Source organism: Kryptolebias marmoratus, linkage group LG12 (assembly GCF_001649575.2).
Source record: "Kryptolebias marmoratus isolate JLee-2015 linkage group LG12, ASM164957v2, whole genome shotgun sequence".
In the NCBI taxonomy this organism is placed as follows: Eukaryota; Metazoa; Chordata; class Actinopteri; order Cyprinodontiformes; family Rivulidae; genus Kryptolebias; species Kryptolebias marmoratus.
This window is the reverse complement of record NC_051441.1, coordinates 18,146,293-18,170,158: the sequence shown is the minus strand read 5'-3', so window position 1 is coordinate 18,170,158 and position 23,866 is coordinate 18,146,293. Positions and strand designations below refer to the sequence as shown.

Here is a 23,866-nt window from a genome sequence, read left to right as displayed (position 1 = left end):
AGGGGGGGAGGGAGGGAAACGAGCTCCTCACCCGCCCTGAACCAGGTTATCTACATGTTTATTCACTCCGTCTTTCTTTCTTCATAGTCCTGCTGACAGCAGAAAGGAGGCATTTCAACAATGACGTCACTAACATCCCCCCCGTGTACACCAGCCATGCTTTTTGGCTGGGATTTCATTATAAATGAGCTCAGTCACTGCTTTTTTTATTTTAGGGAGGTGTCTATGAGATGACCGAGGTGATGTCAGAATCTTTTATAGGCTGTAAATATCTGCTTTAGTATTGGTAACCTCATGTTCAGCTAGATTATTTATGAAGCTTTTATTCTACTTTTGAGTGTCTGAAGATCTCTTCTGCAGTGGAAAAAAAAAACAACTTTATGTGGTGTTTTAATGTCTGATATGTTCCCAGGTAGAAGTGTGTGTTGGACCAGAAACCTTGGTTCAAACATGAGGGTAAAAAAAAAAAATCCAGTTTTGATAAAACACTCTGTCACTGAAGATCCAACCATAGATATGCATTCATAGTAAGAAATTTTATTAATGAACTGCAAATTACAGGAAACGAGATCAGCTTTAAAATGCAAGGGTTCTAATCTAATTGCAGCGCACTAGATTATGATGGACTATCGACAAGTTAATTGTTGTATGAACTTGATGGGAGATTAAGATCAAGTCGAGCGCATTTATTTATCTTTTGTTTCCCCAACAACACAAGCCTCGTGTTTGCCAATAAGAGCTTTATAAACTCTCAAACACATTTAACCCACTGCTTCGGGAATCCTTTTTTTAAATGCTTCGACCAGTGCAGAGGCTTTCAGTTTGAGCGATGAAGCTGTTTGGTCTAATTTGAATAAAAACAAAGAGAACCCACGCACTAAAAAAAACCCAACTCACCTTATGTCTGTGAACTGTGAGATTCTCATCGGGTTTCATCATGCCGTGTCATGTCGCATCTAAACAAGGGCCGTGCTTTGTCAGTACAATTAGTGTTTGCTTTTTGTAGTTGGCACGTCATTCGTGTTTGCACTCCAGGAAGCAAACACTTTGGTATGTGCTGCATTCCCTAATATTTTTCTTTGGACTATTGCAGGTGGTGAGGCTTAGTGTTTTGGACCAAAAGGAGGACGAAGAAAAATGCGTGAACTCTGCTTTAAGGTTGCAGAGCGTCGGAGCGGCTTTAGCTCTGGCAGTCTTTCATTTGAACCTGCAAAAGCGCGTTCCTGGGGAGTGAGCGGGGCGCCGATTTTGATCTCGCGTTTAATCAGAACCATACGTTTCAGATCAGCTGGTGTCCGCCAAGGACCAGTAAAAATCACAGAAATGATTTGATGCCGGAGCGCACAAGATGTCCAAGTGAACACCCTGAATGTCCTCGTGTCAACCCCCCCCTTTTTTTTTTTTTAGTAAGTGCATATTTCTGGATGAAGTTTTCCCCAGTTGTTCTCTCGTCACCAAAACGGCTGCGCGCTTTCGCCTTAAAAAGCCACACCGGGTGACAGGCGGTGCGTCACTTCCTGTTGTTGCCTTCGAGTCATTTAGTTAAATCAAGTCATGACACTGTGTTGTGAAATCGCTCCTCTGGAGGCCAGTTCTGCTCACTTATTGCTCGTTTTAGTGCCGTTGTGGAGCCCCCACCACCCCCCGCACGGATTATTGCATTCCATCATTCGCGTGTCAGCAATGTCCACACACAAGTTTCCCCTCCGGGAGAGTTTTGTACTATGGGCTAAACAAATTAAACGCAGACGTCGTTATAATATGAACAAGGAGCTGGGATGTGAGGCAGCTCAGTTCCCTTGTGACATTGCTGTCTGAAGATGTGTTTGTGGATGTTTAGGGCAGCGGGACGTTGCTTTTTTGTTGCATTGCTGTTTCAGTTTCTACGTAACTTGTGACTGTCTCTGCTGCTTAGTAATCTCTTTATCATGCCAACAGATACAAATGATATGAGAGGTTAGGAATTCAAAGGAACTACTGTTTTAGATTCCTCATTGGTACACTATAAAGTATTGATTTGTGGTTTTGGCCTTCCTTCTTCAGTCCTAAATGGTTGATTAGAACTTGCATTTTGTTGCGGTGCCCTGTCATGTGATTATCGCCTTTTGTGTGTTTGCCTGTTAGCGAAATATCTCACGACCCTCTTGACGCATTTCAACAAAACCCCCAACGCAATCCGTAGATGTACATCTACAGCTGATTAACAACCCCCGTTCAACATGGATGCCACATCCAACTGACTTTGACAAACAGAGAAATGACTAAACTCGGTCAGTTTCACAGATATTAAGTTAAAATTTGGTGCTGTGGTGTCTTGAGTCATTCCCCGACACATTCTCAGGGCGTTAACAGATTGCACAAGGTCTTTGTTTAAAACTAGTGGCTCCCTTCAACGAATGCAACTCTCATTGTATATTGTTTTTTTTCCACAAATGTAATAATGGATGTCTTCTTAACACGGAGAAATGTCTTTGTAGAATCTAAAACATAAATGCCTAATCTCATTTAAAGATGGTGCGAGCACAGCTTTTTTTTTAGGGCTGTCTGCTTGTAGGAAAGTATGAATCTGAGCGAAGCAAGTAGCTGTGCAGATTCAAGGTGGACTCTCCTCGATGTGTGCCAACTTTAACCAGTTAACATTCAACTTCCACGTCAGATCTCTGCGTCACTTTCTCAAACGACTGCATTCAAGTCCATCCGTGTTGGCTGAATACCCATAATGCTTCACTTCGGAAGGGCGATATCGACTTATACCTACGTGCAACGAAAACCCAAACCTAGGTCTCATTAGTTCTCCCAATGACCTCAGCTCCCACTCCAAGTCAAAGCCTCCCACCCACCTCTTTTTCCTCTGCTTGATTTTTTTTTTTAAGACCCACCCAAACCCTTCCTCTGTCCCCCTTCCACCTGTACAGCTTGAATACAGTTGAACAATGCCAGGAAATGACTGCTCTCAGGCTCAGCCTACATTTATTTAAAAAAAAAAAACGACGTGTTGAGATTTCTGCTCTCGAAGGACGGACCTTGACCATGCCCCGCTGATGGCTGCACACACCTATTAGGTGGTACGTTCTGTTTTGCGGCAATGATTGTGGGTTAAAGCTTGAGTAGTAGAGATTTCTGACATACGATTTGGCCTTCTACAGAGGGTTTGGGTAATGTTAGGTTAAAAGCACCTTATTAATTCATATCCGGTAATAACCTCTTCAGAGGAAGGAAGCTTACAATTGAATGAACTTAAGACAAGGATGCCTAATGCACCTTGAATCAGAGATGCATTTATGTACGTTAGTTTTTAGACATGTTTGTGAGCAATGCATCTGGTGAGACTGAAGTTGTGGTTAATGCTTCAGAGATTGTGAAACCCTGCAGGCGCAAACTCATTCTTGCACTATGACCTTTGAAACCTGCCATCCTACTACTATTGTTGGCTCATGTAACTTCCTTGTACATCTAAATTACGCTGCCCAGCAGACGTTTACGAACCGACATAAGGTTCTCGGAGCACACCGTTTGTTCAAGATTAAAGCAAAACAGCTTTGGTATTGCGTGAGTAACTTAAAAGGAGTGCTCTAAAAAGAGATAAGGAGCGATAAGGGGTGGGGGGGAGAAGCCACAAACGAGAACCCCAAACCACCAAGCTGAAGCAGGGCAGGCTGTCTGATGATAGAATGGGAGTTATGGAGATATAAGAGCCAACGAAAGAATTACAGCAGCAGTAGCAGCTTTTCTTGACGGGGGCTTTCAGAAAGCTGTGGCCGTGCAGCATTCCTTTTGAAGAAATATTACTGCTGCCAAACAGAAATGTTGATCCGAACTCCCCTCTGCATTCTTTCGCTGTCTGTTTTAGAGGCTTATGTGGTCATTTGTTATCTCCTCATCGATACTCTTCAAGGTGTTTCAGGAAAAAAAAACCTGACTTCAGTATGCTCTATTGACAAAAACAATCATTTGGTTGTGCATGGGGTGTTGTGACAAGATAAGTACTTAAATGATAGACACAGAATTTGTTCTTTTGACCTCTTTAAAATGACTATTATCTCTGCTCTTTGACATTTACCTACTGCTTGCATGTCTGCATTGTAACTTTTAGTGTGTGACTGGATGAAGTCACACTACAGACATAAAGGCCGAATGTGAGCTTAATCAAATTAACTCAAACGCAAAGTTAAATTTTTATGAATGATATTTTGACATCAGCTGTTGTGTCATTAAAAAATACTCAACTTTAAGATCTGGAGAACAGCTGATTGTGTCGGTGAAGCATCGCCTGAGTTTATCTGACAGAATCTGTCGGTACGAGCAGAAAGGAGCAGGTGATGTGGACCAGAGGGGCCCTCCAGGCAAAAGTGACGAGCTTTAAAATGGGAAAAAACTGCAAATTCGACAATTTTATAAAGAAACCACCTTATTTACTTAAAGTCCTCTGCTCTGCTTAGCATTTGTTGAAGGAAAAAAAAATTGCCACAATTCTCCCTCCTTTAAAGGACTCGCTTAACAAGTTCCACAAATGGGGAAAATAGTTTTCTTGGTTTGTAATTTCCTTCTCTCCTCTCTTTGCCCCACCCATCGCAGTTCGAGATGAGCATGGGGGAAGGAGAGGAGGAGTTGACATTTGAGCCCGGGATGAACTTTCACCGGCGTTTTATCGGATCAAAGCAACGAAGCCGTGATGTAGAAAGACCCGATGCGGCACGTTAAACGAGCGTTTGTTGGACGGGGTAACGTAAACGGCTAAAGCCAAGCTGTCGTGGGTGTGAACAGTGTAAAACGATAGCCGCAGCATTAGGAAGTCAGCCAAGGACAGGCAGATTTAGCTGTGGAGGGATGCAGTTGATGGGAGCATCGCTTTATTGACCTTTTCTGCTTTATTGATGATGCTGCCAATGGACCAGCCGACACAGAGCAGCTGGTTTATGGGTTTCCTACAGCTGGAGGAGGAGGAGGAGGAGGAGGAGGGTTGGGCTGTACATGTTTAGGCTGTGGGAGGTTGTACCGACTCTCGGTCACTGTAACTCGGCGAGGTGGAAAGGAATGAGAGGGAGTGTAATGGATGGATGGCCTCAGTTTTATCAAAAGCAAGGCTGACCTGCTTTTCTAAACAGCACTAATGAGGATGCTCTGCCCTTTTCCTTTTTCGTTCTTGTTCCCGACTGTTTTTTGTGAAAGTCCTGTCTGCTGCCTTACTTCCTCTGTTTCTAACCACAATCTGGTCTCTGGGATCCTCTTTTAGAACCATCCGCCTTCCTCCCCAAATGTTGTTTTAAAACATTTTTCCATGGTTCCTCTTCCTCTCTGAAGCACATTTGAAAAGGACTTGCTTCTTCTTTGTAGTATTTTCTAATATTTTAATGGTATTTGTCAGTTTTTAGAAAACTTCAGTTTCAGAGGGACTGTGACCCACTTCTTGCCATATAATCAGTCATTATTAATATTAGAAACAATTCATATCCTGAATGGGTCTGAGCAGAGTGGTGTGTTTTTACTGCTGGCTTTCATTGAGCAAATGAAGAGTCAGGAATTAGTTTTATTTTTTGCAGCGTTAGAAGCTTTATCTGTCAGACTTCGAATACCTTAGTGTGACTCTTAAGGAGAGGATAAGATCAGATTAATGGTATGAATGCAGACGCTGTTTTATTACGATGTCAACATCTACAGATCTGCACAAGAGAAGGTTTAAAATTGGCAGACGGGCCTTCTTTGTCCCTCCTCTCTACTTTCTATATAGAACAGCGCTTGTCAAACTAAAATAGCTCGGAGTAATTTTAGTCCTTATTCCTCTCTGGAGAAAGTTTGAAGTGTGTCAGAGTTATTATCTGTGTCAAGCGCTTTAGTTGGACTGAGGCAGGCATCATCAGACTGAGCTTCTTGATTTGGTGTTTTATTTTATTTTATTTGTGTTTCTTTCCCTCATGGACACAGAATGATTTTTATCAGCCAGTAAAATACGCTTCAACCATTAGCCTTCAGAAGCTTGTCTGAAGAAATGAGAAGCTTTAGGTGAATCACTGGGCAGATTTTAATAGCTCTAACTCGGTTAATTTTACAGATACTGATCTGACATTTAGTGTGGTAGTGGCTCAAAGTTGATCTCACCACATACTCCGAGAGCTAACAGAGCTCTTAATATCTTGCATTCGGTTGTGCAAAACATCGCTTGCAGTGTTTGACTAAATCGGCTTTAAGGAATGCTAGACCTTTATTAATTTACACAGACTGGAGTTTATTAGCGCTCATAAGTGGTTTTTCTCAGGACCAGTTAATCCATCTCCTCTCATCGGAGTAATGATTGACTTTAGTTAACTTTAACATAGCAAAGAACAATGCCGGACAAGTGCCACATGCAAAAAAAAAAAGCGATTTTCTTGCAGTTAAGATGATCCTGTGTCTGAGTGAAATGAACACTAACGAGACTGAATGGCGGGGGGGAAATGGAGAAGAGTGAAGATGAATAATCATCAGTTTGGTTTAAGATATAAAGGGGGGAGTCACAGAGGATGGAGGACAGATATTTGTGGAATGTCTTTGCTTGCTGGCTCTCCCTGATAAAGGGTGAATATGGGAGGAATGTGACCCTGAAAGGGCTGGATAAACATAAAGGAAAGAGGGTGTTGGGACTTGGGACAGGGAGGAGGGAGCTTGGAGCCAGCTGAGAGGCGCACGAAGGCCTATTTTTGCCTCGTTCTGATAGGGGATGGGGTCTGAGGACCAGGGATGAGTTAGTAGATGTGGGGGGGAGCGGTGATGGCTGTCAGCTGTTGTGCAGCCTGACAGCTTGTTGATAACGTTTGCAGCAAGTTAGGAGTCGTGAGAAGAATGTCCGTCTTTATTTTTCTTTCTTACAGATCGGGGTCTGTGTGCTGGAAGAGACACTTTAAAAAATCTGCAACTTCTTCTTAGTTTCTCAAACATTTCCCTCAGATGTTTGCTTGCAAAATCAACATGCGAGTTCGTGACTTTCAGAGTTTGAGATGTGTGGGCTGTAAATTTGCCTCATATTTGACCTATGTTCACTCTGAGAAATACAAAGCGGTTAAGGTCTGTTTTTCTGCCCGATTGTGAACAAGCAGTTCTTTACGTGAAGTGTTAAAATTTGCCAACGGAATCCCTTTTTTTTTTTTTTTTAATCGAGCTGCTGTCACAGCCATAAAGCAATTCAAGCTTATGTATTAGTTGAGGCATGAAAATAAGCATGACTGCTGAGTCTGACCTCGGCTGTGGATGAACAAGCATATATCGAACGGCTCTTATCAGAGGTGAAGGGAGACTGATGGAGAGGAACGACCCTGCCGGGAACATGGCGTCATTCCCCCTTCAGTGCAGGAACGATCATCGAGACAATAACAACGTCACCCTGTTTGTTGTCACAGCCTTCGCTGTGGTCGGGCGGCTTGGATCGGGCTCACTTTCTCTCTCATCAGTTGTTGTTAAACTGGTTAAAGTGCTCACTGTATAGGTGAAATGACAGCTCTCTGTCAACAAGGTGTTAATGAGCTGTAAGATGTTTGCAGGGTTTTCTTTTCATAGATGGAATGTAATTGAACTCTGTCATGCTTGTTTAATAACCTCTACCTGTGACCTTTTAAATGTAAATTGTTTTGGAAGTTTATTTGTTTTAGTTTTTTTTTTTTTTAATTTAGGGAACCTTTTATAAGGTAGAAGCGTGCCCCTCCCAGCTCATTGTTCTTGTGAATCAACAGCGTAAAAACAATTTGTTTTTACTGGTTCTCAGTGTGTCGGTGTGATTCATTACCATCATTATATAAATTCCTTACAGGAATTATTTCACACATGTTTTACTTAAACAGTGAGAGCTAGTTTGTTACCTCTCTGGTCTTTTTGTTCTACTCTTACAGATTTTATTAAAAAATTCCTTATTTATTTATCTATCATATGTATTTTCTTACTGAAGGTAATTTCAAAGTAGTTTGACACGACATGGGATTTGTGTGGTTAAATGAAAAACCTTGGATGCTTTGGGTTCATGAATACTGTGAGAATATCCTTCCTCTTCAGCGTGTCTCGATCTGCGCTGATCAAATGTTTTAATTTTATAGCGTACTCACCTAGACAGGAAAACATACCTTCTCATGTGCTTATATGTTGTAACTTTCACTTAACCAAAAATTCACTTTGTATTTCTTCTTAATTCATAAATGTTTGCGCTGGAAACTTTGGTTCTGAAAGTCATCATCTACTTAAATATGAACCTTTTCCACTTGTTGGTTAGCATTGATTACAATATAATAAGAGAGGTTAATGATTTATTTTAAATGGCTTATATTCACATGCTTCTATTATAACTAGTCTACATGTAAGCCTTTACTAAAACAGGATTAAATCATAAGAAACATTCTTTTCCAGCCTTGATGACAAGATGGGGAATTATAATTGTATGTTTATTGTTCTTTTTTAATCTGTAACCTACATTTTGAACAAGAAAGTGAAATTACAGACTTGATATCATTTTGACAAGGCTAATTTTACTAGGGAAAACCCTGGCTCAACGTCAGAAGTTTACTTTTTTTAGTTCGACTACATGTAGCCACGCATTAATAGTTTTATTTCAGTGTGTCATTGAGCAAAATGTAAAGGATAATTGCATCAAATTACAACAAATCAAATCTTGTCTTTGTGTTGATCACTAACGCCGTTTCTTCTCTTTCCGACACAGCCACCATGTCGGATGCAGACAGGTTTCTCTACGTGGACCGCAATCTGGTCAACAACCCGCTGGCCCAGGCTGACTGGGCCTCCAAGAAGCTGATATGGGTGCCCTCGGAGCGCCTGGGCTTCGAGGCGGGCTCGTTGAAGGAGGAGCACGGCGACGAGTGCGTGGTGGAGTTGATGGACTCGGGTAAGAAGATCAAGGTGAACAAGGACGACATCCAGAAGATGAACCCGCCCAAGTTCAGCAAGGTGGAGGACATGGCCGAGCTCACCTGCCTGAACGAGGCGTCCGTGCTGCACAACCTGAAGGAGAGATACTACTCTGGTCTCATCTATGTGAGTACGAAGCAAACAAGGCTGTGGTTTATAAATTATTCAGCGTGTTTACTGGTTTATGTCTGAGTGATGGATTAGAGTTAATTTTAAATATCTGTTGCAGCATTTCCATCCTCCCTGGCTGAGCTCCAGCCTAATTATCTTCCCAAAAGGCCACGTTGCTTAAGATGGCCCATTGTTTGCATACAGGCATTGGACAGAAAATGTGGAATCTGTTAACATACTCAGGATATTCAATTGTTCTTTCTTCACCCTCTGTGACTCAGATTCAGTGCTGTCTTGTTTGCTTGTTTTTCCTCTGTTTGGGGAATTTTTTGTATAAACGGGAAGCTCAAGGGAACAATGCGGTCTAGAGTGTGAGATTTGTAGAAATAAGAGGTGGAGGGGGGCGAAGGGCACCGGTCCAGTTTTTGAAGAAATGGGCATGGAATGTAAACCATGATGTAACTGTCATTACTGCCCCTATAATTGTTATTTACTTCCCCTTTCTGGCCTGGGAGTGATTTGGTCTCTGACTCTTTAGTAGTGACCCGGTCATATCAACAAAAGTTGTTTTTTTCCCCCTCCCTAGTTCTCCAGAGATCCATGCAGTGGATGGTTTAGGTTGCTCTTAACTCTTAAGGCACCTTTAAAAATGAAAATGCAACTTTTGCCTTAGCCCTGAACAATCCCTCTCATAAAAAAGGGTAATAAAAAATTTAATGAATAATTTTTATTTTCACTTTCACCTTTATGAAATCTTCTCAACACTTTCAGACCCAACTATAGATTTAAAGTTTTTTTAAAAAAAAAGTTTTTCTGCTCTTTTCAACATGCATGTATGTTTACATTTCCTGGCATAAACCACAGACCTTTTTAAGGTGCTTTTACATGCATTTGCTCCACATTTAATGTACTGGTTTCACACCCTTTTGCGTTCTGGGCACAAGGCACGCTGCCTCTGCTTTCTGGAGGGCCCTGGCTGTGACTCCTCCTCCTCCGCCCATAAACCTGGCCCTAGGCTTTTAGAGCCAGGCTGACTGCAGAAGGACCTCCGGGCAAATGGCTCCTCTTTGGGGCTATGAGAGCTCTGCCAGCCTGCTCCAGGAAGAGATGCCACCTGAAAAACTTGGTGCTGTTCCAGCAGGGGTCCATTAAGGTGATCAAGACAAAGGCATTAATTGCACAAGATGTCTATAATGTGGAAGAGCAGGCACACTGGCCACCTGTGCAAAGTCTGAAGGTACTTTGTCTGCCGACAGCAGGATTAGGTGCCACAAACCAAAAATGCCCCGCCCTGTCTCATTGTCCCACAGTCTCATGGTTGACTTGTGCTGTGACCTGAACATGTCAGCAGTCCCAGGTAGGCCTGCAGCTCCTCCTCGTTCAAGCCCTTCCATTCAGTTACTGACCTCCTCTAATGGAGGTCCTCGGGGGACAGAAAGGTCAAATGCGGTCTTTGGGCCGCAGATCCTGACAAGTGTGAAGTAAGTCAGCCCCTGGGGTCAAGGTAGGAGGAGTAAAAAATGGCAGGGCCTCCTCTCGTGTGGGAGACCATGGGATTTCCCCAAATCTTGATCTCCATGTAGAGGCGTCCTTCCCTCCTTCTCCTCCTCCTCCAAGCTGCAGGGCCCCTCTGTGCCTGGCAGGAACTACTCCCTTCATCCCTCCTGGCTCTCAGCTGAATCCTCTCTGCTGGTAACATGCTGCTCACTGTCCAACAGGGACTGTAAGGCTGTCTATTTAGCCTTTGATGACTCAAATTTCACACTTGCACACACACAAATGTATTCTCAGCAACATTCACGCCACTCTTTTAAGTAAAACCGAACACACCAAGACCGTTTTTGTGGTGTTCAGCTTTTTTTCCTGCCATGAATTTTGCAAGGTAAGAGAGCCAGGCCTCCATAGAAACCTGTAATAAAGCTCTGCTGCCCCTGGGGGTTGGGAGAGTCATCCCACCTAAAACCTGTTTATCCTGTATTTTGAAGGTAGAGGCTTCATTTTATTAGGCATTCGTTGAAAAAGCATTATAATATGTCAGGATTAGAGTATATCAAAAACATGTGGTTATAATGGGACCAAACTGGCCCCAAAGGTAAAGAGTGTATGCTTTGTGCAGATCTCCTATTATATAATAAGGAAGGGTGTCGATGTTGGCCTTTTCTCATCAGTCTGAGACGCGACCATGGCTGACTTGTCATGTTCTGGAGCGTTGGAGTCACTCATCGGTTCAAACTTGCAGCTGGGTGGGGTCGAGATTACATAACGCAGAAATGCAAATCAAGTCAGATTTCATGAGAATTTTTCAGCTCGGAGCTGATCGAGGACGGGAACGTCTTTATTACTTAATCAGTGCCTGCGGATTTGTAACACATTAACATTAAACTGGACATGTCCTGGTATGAAAGCAAAGGTTGGGATTTAGTTCATTCAAAGTGTCACACTCTGTTACAATATGAGGTAATAAGTCCCTGTTCATCTTATTCTGGAGCTTTTTAATGACTGTATTGACAAAAACAATGCAAATTATTTCTACTTGGGTTTTTTTTTTGTTCATTTATCTCCTTCAGTTTATTTTGGATAAAATCCCCCAGCAGGACCTGCTGATGAGGCCTAGATCATCCAGTTCAGTTTGAATAAACACACAGGTGCAGGAATATTTTGCCACACACCGTCAGTATCTCGGTCCAGATTTGTAAAATACACAATTATCTGTAACTGCACTAAATACAAACAGGATCTTTTTTTGTTTTACTGAAATAATATATCCTTTTTTGGTTTGTGGTGGATTGTATCTGTGCATGTGCGACATTTTATGAAGTTCTTTCAAATTATAATCCCTTTGTTTTATTCACTACATTTTCAAATGAGCTTTTTTTCCCCTTTTTTTGGTGTCATTTCCCTAACGTCGTCCTCTGTTTGTGTCCCGCAGACGTACTCTGGGCTCTTCTGTGTCGTCATAAACCCCTACAAGAACCTGCCCATCTACTCGGAGGAGATCGTTGAAATGTACAAGGGCAAGAAAAGACACGAAATGCCGCCTCACATCTACGCCATCACCGACACAGCTTACAGGAGCATGATGCAGGGTGAGCCGCCGGGCCCGCCGCTTCACATTAATTTCAAAGATCTGAAGTTTTTTTGTATTTATTGAACAGAACCGGTGAAACGAGTCTTAAGCTGTCATAAGGACGTAGTGTTTTTAGCTGCTCATCTCAGCTTTTATGCTTTGATGAAGCAAAGCAGCAGAAACAAATAATGATTAGAGGGTTCCATCGCCTTAAAGTATGTAAAGGTATGGAGTTTGATTTTTGCATGTTCCAGGTTTGAATATGGATGGGGTAAGAGAAAATGAAGTTTGAAGAAACGTTAGTGTTTCCAGACTCTTATCACCCATTGTGTTTTACAAATTAAAATTTTTATATTCTAGAAAAGTTTCTTAAACGGGGAGTTTTTCTTATAAAGAATGAACCTAGTTCCTGTTTTTTCCTTTCTGGAAGTTGCTATATAAACTAAAAAGTAGACAGACAACTTCTTGAAATTAAAATATTGAACAAAAATAGTCTTTCTGTTGCGAGACGCCTTATTTTAGTCATTAAGGAAAACGCGACTTTAATTATTTAGCTGACCAGCAGATGCAGACCGTTGAATGACAAACATAAAAAAGTCTGAGCAAAAATAACTTGTAGTTTCTTTAAAAGTTGAATAAAATGATAGTATTTAAGGAAAACATGTCTTGCAGTAGTAGATTTGTACGGACAAACAACTAGATGCATTGCAAAAGCAATGAAGTAATGTTATATTCAGGAAAAAGCCTGATTTTACATGCAAATAATAAAGTGGGACCACTATACAAACAGCGTAAATTTAGACATTTTGACGACAAAATGTGACCCAAAAAGAATCTGTAAATGTGAGTCTGGAGAAATATGAAAATTCAGAATGAAAAATGTGTAGGAAACCCATCATTCTCTCCTCATTTAAACATTTTATACAGCGTAAGAAAGAAGTGTCTGGGGTTTTCTTTTTTTTTTAAGCTGCAAGTCAAATACTGGACTGCTCCAAAGATCAAAATAATAATCCAGTTTTTATTCAGCATCTAAACTTCAGTAGAAGCTGCTTGAGCTTGTAGTTTCTTGCGCCTGTTGCTGAAACGACTCATTTAGATTTTTAGTTTTCTCTGATTCTAGCGAGCAGAAATCCTGCCTAAATTAGCTGCTGCACATTTCCTGTGTGCTGTGCTTTTTTTCCCCGGCTTTTACCTTTTACCACAATATATAATTAGGCACTGAGGCCTCGGCGGGTATTTCCTGAAGAGCTATTGTACAAGTGTTTCTTTTATCCACCTCCTGTATGTATTTGGTTGCTTTAGGATTTACCCCCCACCCCTCCAGGTTTGTTTGCTTTTCGTTTAAAACCACCCTCCCCTATCGTTCACGCCCCTCATTGTCCCAATGGTGCTCTTTTTTTTTTTTTCTGTACAAGCCGTGCTCCAGAGCACATTTCAGAAGGAGACGCAGTAATTAGGCAGTTAGAACCCCGACAAACTTTCAGTCACAGGAAGCCGGATATTGATTTTCTGTCTGTGGTTCGTGTATTTCCTGTTGTAAAGGCGTAAAGTGTATGCACTGTGGCGATAACACACTCATCTAGAAAACCTTGCAGAGTTGTGCTGCAGAACTTACATTTTATACTTTTTTTTTTTTTTCCTCAGATCGGGAAGACCAGTCTATTCTTTGCACGTGAGTTACAAACACACACATGAAAGCGATCCCTCTGGTGTCATCAGCTGTTTAATTGCCTCCTGACTGTTAGAATGGTGTGTTTTTTAGCCTGCTCTTGTTTCAGTAGCTCTCATTCTTGACATTCTTTTGTTTCTTTTGGATCTCGCGGCATGTCTTGTGCAGGGGCGAGTCCGGTGCTGGTAAGACGGAGAACACCAAGAAGGTTATCCAGTACCTCGCTCATGTGGCTTCCTCTCATAAGACTAAGAAAGATCAGGTTAGTATTTAGAAATCCACTTCCAGCCTTCATCCTTCTTTTCAATTCATCGTACAAAACAAAGTCTTATTTTCTTTACTTTTGGCACATTTGATGAAGGATTTTTTTAATTCCAGCAGATGTTTATCTGCTTATATACTCACACTGAATGATTTATGTTGTTATTGTGGTGTTAAACCATTAATGCATTGTTCAGTTTAAGTGCTTTTTTTTTCTTTATTGAGAAAATAATCATGTTTTCCTTTAAAAGAATAATGGATGTGGATAGCAACCCTTCATGCACAGAAAGTGTTGTGCAGATCTAAAAGCTTCAGGCTCACAGATCTGAACTAAACCATAATCTGAGACATGTTTTGTTTAGTTTCACTGCATCTCATCATCCATTTAGACAAGTTAAAGCAGCTGTGACTCACGTCAGCCGAAGCTGGAAAACCTGTTCTGCTGTTATTTTGTCTGCCAGCCACATGATAGATGTTGCTCACAGGAACCCAGCGGGGGTTTTGTTTTGTTTTTAAAATAAAAACCACATCTATCATCCCTTTTTTTTGAGCCTTTTGTATTTCTCTTTTCCCATCAACAGAGCAGTTTGGTCCTGTCACATGTGAGTTGACTCTTCCCCCTTCATTCGCTCCTCCTGCTTCTGTCGTCACCTTCCTTCTCAAATCCCCCCCCCCCACCTCCTCTTCCTTCCCCTCGCTGATGTGGGAGTCACTTTGTGTCGAGGGCAGAGGTGACATGTCTTGCCCGCCATAAGGAAGCAGGGAGGAAGTTTGTTCGCAGCTCAGTGGCAGCCGTATGCGCTCCCGTGTAAAATTCAACCAGACAATCAAAGAACAAACGGGAGGGGTCTGTCGGGACATCTGCCTCAAATCTTAGCCTGTTCTTTTGTCTGGTTTAATTTTTCATGACCCGTGTCGCTACTTTATGCGTGCTTTTGAGTCAGCGCTGCCTTTCTGTTTTTGTTCTGAAAGAGCCGAGCCACGTCGGTGCAGCGTCTTTAAAAATGACAGTTTTACTTTTAGCATGAGGCACAGGTGCACGGACGTGCGAAACTCAGATTAAAAGTTAGCAAAAAGGGAAGTTATTAACTGGAAATAATAATTTGGGTTTCGTATGTGGGGGGGGGTTGTCACTGGATCTTTCCACTCAGAGTAACAGGTGATGGGTTGTCGGCGGTCTCTGGTTTGGGTGTTGGCTCATTTGGGGACTAACCTGATATCGTATGTGTTGGGTCATATGCTTGGGTGTAATGTTTGTTGTTGCTGTGTCTGTATGTTATCGCTCTGTTTCTTTAAATGTTTGTTCATAATGTTCTTCCTCCTCAGGGGTAATGTTTCACGGCTAAATCAATAAATTCTGCATATTTCTTTAAGATGTAGAAAGAATATTCAAAGTCAGATTAAGTCCTAATCCGTGTTGATGGCAATCCGTTTTGTGGTTTGTAGAATAATCCATTTTAGCGAGTCTGTTAAAGATGGGGAAATATATTTTGTTTCCTTCAGGGGGAGCTGGAGAAGCAGCTGCTGCAGGCTAACCCCATCCTGGAAGCTTTTGGAAATGCCAAGACGGTCAAAAATGACAACTCCTCCAGATTTGTATGATTAATCACCGTTTTTATTTAGTTTCATTATTTTTGTTTTGTCACAATCTCTCCCTTTTCCTTTTATTAAAGTGTTGCTCTTCCCGTTCTAGGGAAAGTTCATCCGGATCAACTTCGACGTCAACGGTTACATCGTCGGCGCCAACATCGAGACGTGTATCCTTCACGCTGGAAGCTCGACTCGTGTTTCGCTTTATTTATTCAATCCAGCTTTATTTGCAAAGCACCTTTTCACACACTAAGTGCAACGCGCCAGATGTAAACGGAACATGAAAGGAAATCGACAAACCAGCAGGCGGAAGCAAAGAAACGACATAAAAGATCATTTAAACGAGCAACAAGTTGTGAAAAAGATTAAATAATAATAGCTCTAACGTGGAAACTGAAGGAACTGAGGAAACGCAGAGGTTGGCATCAAAAATATAAAATATAAAGCTCATAAGAACAAATAGTGATTAAAACTGACTAAATAAGTGGCAATAAATGATAAAACTAACCGTTCAAATTAATTAATTAATACTATCATTCGATCTAAAACCAGACTGGTATTTTTCTTTATAAAATCATTTATCTGAATATAATCAGGCTTCTGAAAAACTTCACTTATCGATGGTAGGTTTGAAATCAGTCTGGACTTATTGAGCACGCATCTCATTAAAACCTAAAGAGCTGTCCAGAGGAGGGCTTCGTTTGCGTTTGTGCCGGGAGCTTTCCTTGACGGGTCGACTTGCAGACTTGTTGGAGAAATCCCGTGCCATTCGCCAGGCCAAGGAGGAGAGAACGTTCCACGTTTTCTACTACCTGCTCACGGGAGCAGGGGAGAGATTGCGAAGTAAGCGGCACGTCAGAAACCTTTCCAGAGTCACCAATGTGCACGCGCTTGACAGAGACTTTAATCTCTCCTTTTCACGTTCGTCGCAGAGGATCTCCTCCTTGAAAATTACAACAACTACCGATTCCTTTCCAATGGAAACGTCACGATTCCGGGGCAGCAGGACAAGGACTTGTTCACCGAGACCATGGAGGCCTTTAAGATCATGGGTATTCCAGAGGATGAGCAAGTTGGTAAGGAAGCTAACGTCCTGGGTTTCTTTTTCGGCGGTGCTTTGCGTGTGCGTTAACTTTCTGTTTGTGCAGGCTTGTTGAAGGTGGTGGCTTCGGTTCTGCAGCTTGGAAACATGAGCTTCAAGAAGGAGCGCCACACGGATCAGGCCTCCATGCCGGACAACACGGGTAAGTTGGACCGGTTACCCTCCCCGCACTCATTCCCCCCGCCCCCCGGTCAGCTTTAACGCTCGCTTTTTGTTCTTCTCTCGGCGACAGCGGCTCAGAAGGTGTGCCACCTGATGGGCATGAACGTCACGGACTTCACCCGGGCCATCCTGTCACCCAGAATCAAAGTGGGCCGAGACTTCGTCCAGAAGGCTCAGACTCAGGAGCAAGCGGAGTTTGCAGTCGAAGCCCTGGCCAAGGCCACGTATGAAAGGATGTTCCGCTGGCTTGTCATGAGAATCAACAAAGCCCTCGACAAAACCAAGAGACAGGGAGCGTCCTTCATCGGCATCCTGGACATCGCCGGCTTTGAGATCTTTGAGGTAAATCCAAGTAGACTATTTAACGACGACTTCGCTGTCAAGCTGTGCAGTTCCAACCCACTCGTTAATCAACTAATGTGGATTTCATCTCTTTAGCTGAACTCATTCGAGCAGCTGTGCATCAACTACACCAACGAGAAGCTGCAGCAGCTCTTCAACCACACCATGTTCATCCTGGAGCAGGAGGAGTACCAGAGGGAGGGCATCGAGTGGAGCTTCATCGACTTCGGCCTCGACCTGCAGCCCTGCATCGACCTCATCGAGAAGCCCGTGGGTTTCACTTCCTTTCACCCTTTGTAGCTTTCATGTTGCCGTTTTAGGACACATTTATCGTACGCCCGCATCATCTTGCGCACTCTTGTGTGTTCAGGCCAACCCCCCTGGAATCCTCGCTCTGCTGGATGAGGAGTGCTGGTTTCCCAAGGCGACAGACAAGAGCTTTGTGGAGAAGGTGCTCCAGGAGCAGGGCACACACCCCAAGTTCTTCAAGCCCAAGAAGCTGAAGGACGAAGCAGATTTCTGTATTATCCATTATGCTGGCAAGGTAAATTTGGTTCTCCAGTTGTTTTTACATCAACTCTCCCACATGACGAATCTTGGACACATTTTGACGGCTCCTGCCTGATGTTTCTCCCTCAGGTGGACTACAAAGCAGACGAGTGGCTGATGAAGAACATGGACCCGTTGAACGACAACGTGGCCACGCTGCTCAACCAGTCCACTGACAAGTTTGTGTCCGAGCTCTGGAAGGACGGTGAGTTAAAGCAGACGTTTTAACCAGAAATCACACCTTCGTTAGGTCATGATGTGGGAATAGATCTGGTGTTTTCTTGTTCATGGAGCTTTCTCTCTCTTTCACTGTCCGGTGTGTGGACCTTTGTGTTTACCTTTTTGTCAAACCCGACTGGTCATTTGTCTTATTTCTTCCTCTGTACCGCCCCGTTTTGTTTGTCCTTTTTTTTTTTTTTTTTTTTTTTTTTTTTTGGCTCTCAGAAGTACAGAATTGTCAGAGAGCTTATTTTTACCAGCGTTTTCCTATTCTACATTCAGATCCAGGTGAAAGGATTCTTAATATAATTTCCCCCTCTGCTGTTTGTCATGTTTATTTTTCACCTGAAAGCCTTTCACATCCTTAATGTCTTTACCCCTTTCTGCTATTTTTATTTCTTTTCAAAAAGTGTCACATTTTATGAGCTGTTTGTCTTTGTAAAAGCATCTCTGAATGCAGTATAATCTTTCTGTGATCTTGTTGCTCTTTCATTGGCCTCTTCTTTTCTCCCTCTGTGTAATAGTGTTGTTTGGGGACTCCTGGTGTTGGTCATGGGTACTGCAACAATGCACCAATGGGTATATACTGCATGGGTTTGGTTTTTGTCACTGCGAACATACCTGTCCGCCACAATCACTGACGTTTGCCAACTTCCTGGCACACACATTTAAATCAGTCATAGTTTTCACTGAGAACAAGCTGGAGTTGATAAATATGTTCCAGTCTCTGCATTTAATATATATATATATAATCTTTTTTTATATTTATTTTGTCATGGTGTGTTATCCTTCCACATTTCACTGGCTTCTTGTGATTGCTCTCAGCCATCCTCTTCCCACACTTTTCCTTCCACGTGTACTTGGTGTTTTGTGTGGCGTTGCACTGGTCCTGGTTCTGCGCACCACCTCCTGGCCTGCCATGTGTGTTTTCAGGAGACGGTGTAGTGACAGTGGTTATTCATCGTGATGTGCGTTTGGTTTGAGCTTGTCTGTGCGAGCGCTCAAATCAGAAAAAGAGACGTGACCGACGCAGCTTTTGTTACACTTCCCTCTGCCGTTTGCCTCTTTCAGTCGACAGCATCGTGGGTCTGGATAAGGTGTCCGGCATGTCCGAGATGCCCGGCGCCTTTAGGACCCGGAAGGGGATGTTCCGCACGGTGGGCCAGCTGTACAAGGAGCAGCTGTCCAAGCTCATGGCCACGCTGAGGAACACAAACCCCAACTTTGTCCGCTGCATCATCCCCAACCACGAGAAGAAGGTATCAGAAATGTCTTATAGAATTTTACGTTCTGCTCCAAAACACAGGAACTGGTAGCTGGAAGCAGGTTTAAGGTAGCTGTGAAGGTCTCTACTTAAAGTCAAAAAGAATCGAAGCATCGGTTTACCAAAGAAGGGGTGAATTGGAAGACTCGTGTTTAAAGGGATGTTTGAAGTGAGGTTTTATGGAAAGGTTGTAAACAAATAGTATTTTAACATCTTCAGTTTGGAGAAACTCTGTTTAGTTCTGACCACACTGACAAGCTAACGGTTAGTCTGAGTGCAGCTAAATCCATAGTGGGTTCCTGCTGCAAGATAAAAAATTAAAGCTGTAACAAAGCTTTTACATTCATGTTTTCATTGACATAAAATGTTATGATTATTTGGGAGTGCAAATAGTAACGACAGCAGCAAGCTGTAGCATTTCCAGTGTAGCTTGTAGCAGGAATTTCACATTTCTCAAATTAACTACACAATAATTAGCTCATCAATACACCATAGCAGTTCATCCGAGTGCTATTATGTAAGCTTTTACTTTGCCATAAATTTTCACATCAGATGTTTATTTTGGCAGGCTACACTTTACTCCTGCCGCCACCGTTTGTGTTTGGTGTTAACCACGTGTAGTTCCTTGTAAATAACAGAATACAGATTTGACAGCGTTGTAAAGTGTATAAAACAGCATTTACATGAACCTTAATGAATTTCTGGAGATTTGAAATTTCAAGATGGCGGCAGTTCACTTTAGTCTTAACTGCTTTCAGACAAGCTTTCGGCTCACCAATCCCGTGGGACGTAAACAGTTTCTATAAAATAAAGAGCCATCTACAACATGTAAGATATTAACTGTTCATAATCTTTCCACACAACTCCACTTCAAAATATCCCTTTTTTCAAAAATAAAGTATTAAACGAATATAAAAAGTGTGTGTAATTAAGATAGAAAGGTTGTGTAAACAGGCTACAACAAACATTGAAACAAATGTAATTTCTGCTTTTATGTTCTCAGGCTGGTAAACTGGACCCCCACCTGGTTCTGGACCAGCTGCGATGTAACGGTGTTCTGGAGGGGATCCGTATCTGCAGACAGGGGTTCCCCAACCGCATCGTCTTCCAGGAGTTCAGACAGAGGTGATGAAGGGTTACAGCTTCCATTTATTATATATATACATATATATATATTAAATTCTTGCAGAAAGTTAACAGAAATGACTCCATCTGTTCATCGTTCCTCTCAGATATGAAATCCTGACTCCTAACTCCATCCCCAAGGGTTTCATGGATGGAAAGCAAGCCTGTGTGCTCATGGTGAGTACGTTATCTGACTCCTGTGAGGTTTTTTTTTTTAAATTCCTGCCTCCTCTGAAATGTGACTGAGCATCAACTTGTTCTCTCTCCTGTCAGATCAAAGCCCTGGAGCTGGACAGCAACCTGTACCGCATCGGTCAGAGCAAAGTTTTCTTCAGAGCCGGGGTCCTGGCTCACCTGGAGGAGGAGAGAGACATGAAGATCACGGACATCATCATCAGCTTCCAGGCCTGGTGCAGAGGCTACGTGGCTCGCAAGTAAGAAGAGCCGACTGTAGCTCCTGACAGACTTCTTTCAGTGTCTCAAGAACATATAAAATACTCTTTGTGTTGGGAATGTTTTGCATATTAATACAAAGGGGTATTTGCCGTTTTGCAGGGCTTTTGCCAAGAGACAACAGCAGCTGAATGCGATGAAGGTGATCCAGAGGAACTGCGCTGCCTATCTTAAACTCAGGAACTGGCAGTGGTGGAGACTCTTCACTAAGGTTAACCTCATTCTCCTCGGTTAACGTACTTTGCATTTCTACTTTTAATTTCTTTAATAACGCTCCTCGTTGCTACAATTGTTGTCCTCAGGTGAAGCCTCTCCTCCAAGTCAGCAGGCAGGAGGAGGAGATGCAGGCCAAGGACGACGAGCTGAACAAGGTGAAGGAGAAGCACTTGGTTGCCGAGCAGCAGCTTCGAGAGTTCGGGGAAAAAACCCAACAGGTAAAACGAGAAAAAGAGCAACACGCTTCCCAAACAAAGCGTCTGACCGCGCGTGTTGTTGAAGCCGCTCTGTTTTCTGCGCTTGCAGCTGACGGCAGAGAAGATCGCGCTGCAGGAGCAGCTCCAGGCAGAGACGGAGCTCTGCGCCGAGGCCGAGGAGATGAGAGCTCGTCTGGCTGCCAAGAAGCAGGAGCTGGAGGAGATCCTCCACGACCTGGAGGCGCGCGTGGAGGAGGAGGAAGAACGTGCCACTCAGCTGATAGTGGAGAAGAAAAAGATGCAGCAAAATATTGCTGTAAGATTTTATTTTATGTTTTTTTTAATTCTTATAAATTAGTTCCTATATGGTATCTATGATTGTCATAGTTCGACGTGTCTTACCAAACACCAAACAGGATTTGGAGCAGCAGCTGGATGAAGAGGAGGCAGCCAGACAGAAACTCCAGCTGGAGAAGGTCACATTGGAAGCCAAGATGAAGAAGATTGAGGAAGATGTGATGATTTTAGATGACCAGAACAACAAACTGCTCAAGGTTCGAATTAAACAAACGTTAACAAAACTGACCTTATTATTTATATATTTGTGTCTGTTAGCACACAAAACTAAAGTGAAAACAGTAGTGTTGCTGTTATCACTGCTATTAAACATATTTTCCCCTGTAAATGTAGGAGAAGAAGTTGATGGAGGAGAGAATCTCTGAGTTCACCACCAACCTGGCAGAAGAGGAGGAGAAATCCAAGAGCTTGCAGAAGCTCAAGACTAAACATGAGGCTATGATCACCGACCTGGAGGGTAGGAATAAAACACATAACACCTCACGACCAGATTTTTAAAAATAGTTTTATTGTATACAGAGCTCCTACACAGTCTTAAAGTATGAAATTTGAGTTTACTGTTTCCTAGGTGTGGATAAATATGAAAAAAAGACAACAGAGAATGAAAAAACGAGGGTGTTTCCAGACTTTATTACATTTCACAAATCCTAAAAACCCCCTCAACGACTTCCTTGTGAGACACCCGAACTGTACAGTTTTGGTGAAAGGAAGCCTTAAAAATAGGTGTGTTTGCACGTTGAAAAGATGAGAATGTGTAAATTCTATACTATAAAAAGATTTTTTTCTAGACAAAAAGACCTTTTTTATTGTAATTTCTTCTCAAAAATGAACATAACAAAGCTGTATTTAAGGAGAACATTTCATTATATGGTGGTTTATCTTCATAAAGCACCCATCCCACATCCAGTGGTTTTACATAAAGATACAGATAACTAAACTGCATCACTGGATAAACTCTGCAAATTACGATGCATTTTGGATTTCAAAATGATAAATGTGTAGGGATCTTGTGCGTATATTCAAAGTGTAAGAAGACATTTATTTGTATTGAATCATCACAGTACCCACATTTAGCTCTGGTACACAATGATTACAGCTGATTATCTCTCCCGTCTAGAAACCAGCTCACATTTTATTTACCTGCAGTTTAACGGCCACAACAGCAAATAGGTAGTGGAGGATACTATCTCAGAATAATGTGCGGAAGCTTAAAGCTGCCTGTTTTTGTTTTAAAAACAAAAAAAATCTTTGTAGTCACAGACTGATCATGTATGGCTGCAGGGAGATGAGAGGGGCTAATACGGCAGGCAGTTATGTCATATAATCAGCACTTTGTCATGTTACTTGCTTATTCAGTATCCCTGAAATCAATCATTTCCCCACAATAGCATTCAGATAACTGAGAAGTTAGGTGTGAGTGTTTAACATTGTACCAAACCATGATTCAGGCGTACCGGTCCACTCCTAGTGTACCTTAATACCAGTAATAATAAAATATGTTTTTCTTCTTTCAGACCGCCTGCGCAGGGAGGAGAAGCAGCGCCAGGAGGTGGAGAAGAACAGGCGTAAGCTGGAGGGCGACGTCACCGAGGTACACGATCAGATTTCCGAGCTGCAGGCTCAGATCGCTGAGCTCCGCGCCCAGCTAGCTAAGAAGGAAGAAGAACTCCAGGCTGCTCTAGCCAGGTCTGTCTAAGCTTGGGGAGGGGGGGAAAAGAATCACTGCTTGGGATATAAAAATAATAACACAATTGACATTTTGTCAGTCCGTCGCTCTTTGCGCCGTTTAATTTGTTTGGTGTGTTCCTTAAGGATTGAGGAGGAGGCCGCGCAGAAGAACCTGGCTCACAAGAAGATTCGAGAGTTGGAGGCTCAGCTGTCTGAACTGCAGGATGACTTGGAGCTGGAGAGGGTGGCCCGCGCCAAGGCCGAGAAAAACCGCAGGGACCTGGGAGAGGAGCTGGAGGCCCTCAAGACCGAGCTGGAGGACACCCTGGACTCCACTGCCGTCCAGCACGAACTCAGGTAGGAATGTTGGGTTAAAGGAAAGACCAGCTTTTGTTTGAGGCTTTCCAGACAAAGCACTCACCTCTGCTTCTCCTTCACAGAGCCAAACGTGAGTCCGAGGTGGCCCAGCTTAAGAGGACCCTTGACGAAGAAGCCAAAACCCACGAGCAGCAGTTGGCTGAGATGAAACAGAAACACAGTCAGACCTTTGACGAGCTCAATGAGCAGCTCGAGCAGGCCAAGAGGGTGAGCGTTTGATCAGCCGCGCATATTCGTTTCTGACCGCACGTTGACA

The 23,866-nt window shown here is 42.8% G+C and overlaps 1 protein-coding gene across 3 annotated transcripts in view; it reads left to right on the top strand.

Moving 5' to 3' along the window:
• The window catches only part of LOC108236183 (myosin-9), a 30,395-nt gene that overhangs the window by 714 nt on the left and 5,815 nt on the right, over window positions 1–23,866 (top strand). For 2 of the 3 annotated variants that reach the window (XM_017416675.3, XM_037978495.1), the window contains exons 2-26: window positions 8,675–9,006; window positions 11,921–12,077; window positions 13,703–13,730; window positions 13,896–13,989; window positions 15,492–15,584; window positions 15,682–15,745; window positions 16,323–16,421; window positions 16,511–16,654; window positions 16,727–16,822; window positions 16,913–17,184; window positions 17,281–17,454; window positions 17,555–17,728; window positions 17,824–17,938; window positions 19,024–19,211; window positions 20,220–20,341; window positions 20,449–20,518; window positions 20,615–20,775; window positions 20,897–21,005; window positions 21,097–21,228; window positions 21,317–21,523; window positions 21,624–21,761; window positions 21,898–22,021; window positions 23,079–23,250; window positions 23,377–23,589; window positions 23,673–23,817. In XM_017416675.3, the coding sequence (XP_017272164.1) occupies window positions 8,680–9,006; window positions 11,921–12,077; window positions 13,703–13,730; window positions 13,896–13,989; window positions 15,492–15,584; window positions 15,682–15,745; window positions 16,323–16,421; window positions 16,511–16,654; window positions 16,727–16,822; window positions 16,913–17,184; window positions 17,281–17,454; window positions 17,555–17,728; window positions 17,824–17,938; window positions 19,024–19,211; window positions 20,220–20,341; window positions 20,449–20,518; window positions 20,615–20,775; window positions 20,897–21,005; window positions 21,097–21,228; window positions 21,317–21,523; window positions 21,624–21,761; window positions 21,898–22,021; window positions 23,079–23,250; window positions 23,377–23,589; window positions 23,673–23,817 (3,618 nt within the window). In that variant the 5' untranslated portion in view covers window positions 8,675–8,679. Of the gene's footprint in view, window positions 1–8,674; window positions 9,007–11,920; window positions 12,078–13,702; window positions 13,731–13,895; window positions 13,990–14,569; window positions 14,591–15,491; window positions 15,585–15,681; window positions 15,746–16,322; window positions 16,422–16,510; window positions 16,655–16,726; window positions 16,823–16,912; window positions 17,185–17,280; window positions 17,455–17,554; window positions 17,729–17,823; window positions 17,939–19,023; window positions 19,212–20,219; window positions 20,342–20,448; window positions 20,519–20,614; window positions 20,776–20,896; window positions 21,006–21,096; window positions 21,229–21,316; window positions 21,524–21,623; window positions 21,762–21,897; window positions 22,022–23,078; window positions 23,251–23,376; window positions 23,590–23,672; window positions 23,818–23,866 lie in introns of all 3 variants that reach the window. The other variant, XM_017416674.3, reaches the window with a different exon arrangement.